Genomic DNA, 5,867 nt, shown 5'->3' with positions numbered 1-5,867 from the left:
CCCGCCGCGGGCAGCCAGCCCCTCCCGGCCGAGGGAGCCGACACCAAGACCTACTTGTGGGCCAGGTACCACGAGATGAAAAAGCTGGTCTACGGTAAGGGCCGCCTCCGGGCGCCGGGACTGCCACGTCCTGCCGGGCTTGGGAGGTCTCTCTTTTTTTTTTCCTCCTTTTTTTCCCCTCTCTTTACATCTTGGTGCCTTCCCCCACGCTGCGGAATGGGGGATGTGCCCGTTGCTGTGCAGCTGCTGGGGTTAGAAGCTTTCTCCCTGGCAATGCCATCTGCACTCCTCCATCGCCCAGGGCCCTCTGGGACCGTTTTATTTCTATTGAAATCTGGCCCTGGGTCTTCCTCTCCCCATCCTGGGCTTCCCTCTGTGAACATCCCTTGGCTGGTCTTGGCGTTTCAGGACATGCAGAGTACGTGGGGTTCTTCACAACTGGCCCCCGTAATGTGGATATTGTTGTGGCAAATGGCCTAAATGAAGGGCCTTTTGCATTTCTGTCCAATTTGCCGTTGGTTGGCGTACGGAAAGGTGGTTAGACTAGGACAAATAGACAGCCACATTGACTGGTGTGGTGAGGAGTCCAGGGTTCAACCACGTAACTCGCCATTGGCACAAGGGTGAGCATGGAGAAGACTGATGCTACAGCTGCTAGGATGTTTCCTGATCCTGAGCTCAGTTTGTGTTACAGATGCGAAATGCCTTTTACTCGTGTGTGTGTGTGCATGTTTTTGCTTCTCTGACCAATAAGTTACTTGGCTCCGTCAGGTACGTTGACATCTTGCTAAGCGAGGAGAAAACTCACACCACTCACCAAATCTGTCCATGTGTAAAACAGGATTGTGATCTTTTTGTTAGCGGCAGATCTCTGCTGTATTAAACTCACCTAAAAACGTGAAAGAATAGCTTTTGTGGCCTTAGGACAGGGAACTTTTTCCTGCTGGTTTCTTGATTCTTAGAATGCTGAAAGTAAGCACTGTAGAAAGCTAGGAAATGTGACTTTGTGTCTGCTGTTGAATAGCTCTTCATTAGTTTTGGTTTATCTAAGGGGTTGGAGAAGGATGGCAGCCAGCAATAGGCATCTGGAAGAACCATCTTGCTGTTCTGAGATTGACAAGTTCTGCCATTCCTTCCTTACCCACCTTCCAGCACATGAGATTTGACATAAAATCTAACATCCTTCTTGATGTACAGATGTAAAGGAATTGGCCGCTGATCCATTGGGTGCTCAGCCTGCTGCATTCCAGCTTTTGCAGGGTGTGAGCTTCTTTGCCTGAGCTGCTGAAGGCAGTACAGGGTGCTGACAGAGGACAGTAGCTTCGTGATAAGTCCCTGCTCCAAGACTGAGTTGTGGTTTTAGCCCCACTGCTTGAAAGAAATTCCAGCTTGCAGGTGTTTGGACCTTAGCATCCTCAACAGCATTTTTTTTCTTTTCCATAATGGTATTGAAACTGTAAATGAAGGTGTGTTAATAGGCTGTATCGTGGTCTCTTGGGAAAATGCTCGCTTTACTACATGACAGATTGTTAAGTTTGTATTCACACAGTTATACTTCGTTGGGATGCGAGAGATGCAGTTGTTACTGGAGATGGAGAACTAATGAGCAGGACTAAATGCAAAATGAATTTTGGTGAAGTAGCCCATGTATGACAGAGCAAACTCTTTACAGACCGTCAGGTAACTATTAGGCATGCTAAATAAGAAGGCCCTTGTTTGTTTGAAGAATAGCTCCCCAAACCAAAATTTCAAGACTGTGCTGTTATTCAAGTCTTGTCAAGAAGAGGCATAAACAAAGTTGGTCCAAGTTGGTTTTAATTGTTCCTTTGACGACTAAACCGAATTGTGAAAATGTGGCATCAGTCTGTTTCTTTGTTCTGGGTTTCTAACTCTGATGTAAAAGTGAATGTCTGTGGTTGGGGTATGGATTTGAAAACAACACCAGGTCTCAATACTCATAAGCATTAAGTTTGAGAAGACTCCTATGGTGCCACCTTCTCCCTCCTTCTCTGAAACTCCCCCTTGGTGGAGTCCCTTGTCCTATATTGTCAGTTATCGCTGTTGGTTTTGGAGAGAGGTCTCTGCCAGGAGAACTTAATATGTGTTTTCAAACCAGCTCTTGCTTAGGACCTGATTTAAAGACCAATGTTGTATTTTTGCATAGAGGGGATTCCAATGATAAATGCTGACTGAGTTGGACAGGGCAGGATGTGTAGGACAAGAGCTTCTGTGCTGTAAAGCTCAGTGGCGGTACTGGTTTGGTGGCCAGAACCCAGGCACCAGAAGTTCTTAACTTTGTAGAGACACGTCTGTGTTCTGCCAGGCTTGAGCATGGTGATACAAACATCATTTCATTACCTGTAAGAATTTGAGGCTACTGCTTCCACTTACTGTATTTTTTTTTCAAAAGGAAAAGTATATTTGCATTTGTCAGAGGAGTGGTGTTGAGCAAGACTTGCTGTATTTTGTTTTGATGGCATCTGAAGTGTCAAGGAAGGCTGATAGATAAGGCTCTTAGTAAGCAGTGTCTGAAGTCCTGCACTCTAGGAAACATCCGATCCTGAAACTCAGTGGAACTGGCAAGCATGTGAGGATTTGGCTGTAAATAAATGTGTATGTTTTTTCCTAGATCTTTCAAACTTGTAAACATAGCTACAATACATCAGCTTTCCTAAGGAACCTGTACAATAACTACTAACTTCTTGCCTCTGCATGACAAGCTTGAGCGTGGTTAAATGTGAGAATTACTGACACAAGTTTGCAGATAACGAGAACTTGGTTAAGCATTGATAACACTGAGGATGCAGCTCAGAGGTAGTCCTTTGCTCTTTTTAGTCTGTGTGGACCAAGAGATACCTTTGCATCTAAATATTGCAAGATGCAGTCACCAACATATGCTCATCATGTTTGGAAATGGGAGAGAAGGCAACACCCCTCTGTGATGATTGCATCGGTGATTCCGCTGTGGTGCACCGGTTGGTTTTGAAATCCAGCACATTTTGATTCTGCTTGTGTCGCTAATCTCAAGCAGGCACAAAGATTTAAGGGCCTCGCTCTTTGCCAAACCAGGAAACAAGTCTAGTGCTATGGTAATAAATGGCCTGCGAATTGCTTGGGGAGTGTGCACGTTTCACAAGTTGCGGCATCTGCAGACTGAGCTGGGACTGAAAATGACAATTAGGAGCCAGAACTGGAAGCGCGACCAGTCACGTTAACTTCCAAATTCTGTTTTCCTAACTATAAAGATTTTTTCTTGTAAAGAACAGTTATACCAGCACTTCTCTAGTGCCTTTGCGTATATAAAAAATGTTGTTTTGGAATGAAATGGTATTTTTAAATATTGCATTTGGTTTGTGTCGATTTCATTGGCGAGAAATCCCAAAATATTTAGGCGTAATGGCATAAATTCAAGACTATACTCCAGAGTAATTTTCATCACTCTTTTAATGTAGGTCCTCTGACATTTAATGCTCTTTAATATTTCCCTCTCCCTCCCATCTTGTCAGAGTTATCTACTTCGACTGGTCAGAGTGCTTTGCAGGAATTGCTGTAAAATGGTACAAAACAACACTTCAGAAGGGTAAAGAGGTACTTGCAAGGGAGGAAAAACTTGCAGTTTGTCTTTAGAAAGCAAGTCGGTGTGAGCAACGGGAACTTTTTGATTTATGAAAAACGTAGAGGATGGTGGCCATCTGCTTTTCAGTATCACTCTTCCTCATGAGTCGTACGAAGAAGTTAGCACAGATGTCTGCTGTGCTGGACCCCTGGGAGTGCAAAGGGTGTGAGAGATGGGTGTGAGCTGCCTTTTTATGTATTATTCTTCACTAATATGCTGGATCTGAGGCTGAGAGAAAAGGAGCTTTTCCTGTGTGATGCTGATGGTATGCTCCGGAGCTCAGAAAAACACGGGACATGCTTGGCACCTCTTGGCCAGAGTGTTTTTCACATCAGAAGGGGCCATATGGTGTCTTGGTGTCTCTAACTGTTGCTCAAAGTTAATTACCTGCTTTTGTTTCCATCTCTGCTGTTGCATTGGGGATTGAGTGTTATTGCTTTCTAACAATGTGGGCTATTGCCTGGGAAGAGGCGCTTGTGCTGTCATGAACATCCTCCGATTTAAGCAGCTGTTTAGGGCCTCACTGTAGTAAAACGTGGGAGATTATGTGTGTTTACCTTGCATTTACACCCAGGTGTAAAAAATGCAGGAGGTCAAACATGCTTTCTTGTGGTCTGCCTTTGTTGCTGAGTTTCGTCATGTACCATGGATATGCAGACACTTCCCTTAAAACCACCAGAGTTGCAAACCGGAGCAAATTGTGCAAGTTTGCAGATTCCAGGGGTTTGTATCTAATGCAAGAGCTGTTTTTTCCCCACTGTCCTCAACTGTACGCACGCCGGTTCTCCCTTAGATCACACTTCCTGGATGAAGTGCTGAGTAGACGGTGACTAACTGCCGTATTGTCTCCCTTACCAGTTAGGACCCAGATGGAAAGAGTAATTAGGATTATCGTTCTTTTTAAAGAAGCAAAGCTGGTTTTCATTCTGGGTTTTTTTTCTGCTGTAATTTATCCTATTTGTCTAGCAATCTGTTTTGGTGTCTTGGCAAATGAAAAGCAAGAGCTATCGTTCTTGGAAAATGGCATCTTCTTGGGCTCCTGGAGGGTGTCATCTGTTTTGACTCAATGATTGCCAGGCAAACTTGAGGCACAGATCCCTGGCAGATCATGTGCTGAATGTCAGCAGAGCAGCAGTGCCCAAGTCTGCAGCCTGGGACTTAATTAAGTGCTCAAAATTTGTAACCACTCAGGTAATTATCTTTTAAAAAAAAGCCCAACACAGAAAAGCAAACCAACCCAACCGACCAAACAAAACCTCAAGCTTCTTGAAACCTGGCTCAGTAAGCCAGGCATGTTTGGGGTCTCATATTGAAGCCTATCTTGCATGTGCTCCCAGCTTCTGTTGCTTCCCTGATGTAGTTTAAACCTGTGGATACGCTTCATGAGTGTAAAGAGGAGGCTGATGTCGAAGGCTCTGTTGAGGAGGATGCTGCAAATGGACATTCACACACTGAGCCAAACATGCAGCATGGGTTTCTGGACTGAAACCCAGAGCTTTTTCCTTCTCCCTAGGAGATCAGTGACTTCAGAACTACTGTAAATTTAAGATTGAGGATGACAGCATGGAAAGAGCAAGCTGTCAGCAAGCTGCTGCATGTTTGGTTTGGTGATGATGATGTGCAATAGGAAACACAGAAAATAGATGTGCGGTGCTCCAGGAAGCGTGCGTAAGGAACACGTTATGTGAGGCAGTGATGATAAAGCATTTTGGCTAGCATATCTGTCCGTCTCCAGCCCTTATGAGGTAAGAGAGGACATGCTGTCTAAGTTAAGCCACAAAATGTCTGAGTGGGGTAAAATGAGCTGGGCAGGAGGCTGTCAGAGGATGGCAGAGAGGCTCTGTATGTTTGAGGCTGGCCGGGAGGAGTATGACTTCATCCAGTGGGTCTAAATATACTTCATAAATCACACTGTGTGGCACAGTTACTGCTTATGCTTCTGATCACAGATAAGACCTGCTTCACGAGCTTGGCGAATCCCAGACTACTCTTGTTACAAAACCATACTGCTCCCTTAGTTTTTCCTGATTGTATTTTTGCAAAAGTTATGGCCGGCATATGTTGTTGAATCTAAATGTGTCTCATGTCTTCTGTGAAAGGAGAGATGGGCTTCAGGCAATGGTATTTTGCACTGCTCACAGACTATCAAAATGTGTGTTAAATAAATCTGTTAGCAAATGGTGAATGTTGGAAGACCTTGACCTCTCTGTAGGGATACGATAGCAGCAAGTCGGGTGCATTTGCTGTAAAA

General features: G+C 44.6%; 1 protein-coding gene across 1 annotated transcript in view; it reads left to right on the top strand.

The window, feature by feature from the left end:
* The first annotated feature begins 6 nt into the window (after positions 1-6).
* Positions 7-5,867, top strand: part of NT5DC2 (5'-nucleotidase domain containing 2) — a 28,131-nt gene continuing 22,270 nt past the window's right edge. Inside the window, exon 1 of the mRNA XM_009639349.2 lies at positions 7-94. Within this exon, the coding sequence (XP_009637644.2) occupies positions 76-94 (19 nt within the window). The 5' untranslated portion in view covers positions 7-75. The remainder of the gene's footprint in view (positions 95-5,867) is intronic.

Source organism: Egretta garzetta, unplaced genomic scaffold (genome assembly GCF_000687185.1).
Source record: "Egretta garzetta isolate BGI_Z169 unplaced genomic scaffold, ASM68718v1 scaffold215, whole genome shotgun sequence".
NCBI classification, from domain to species: Eukaryota; Metazoa; Chordata; class Aves; order Pelecaniformes; family Ardeidae; genus Egretta; species Egretta garzetta.
Note: the sequence above shows the minus strand (reverse complement) of the source record. Positions and strands in the feature narration are given on the sequence as shown.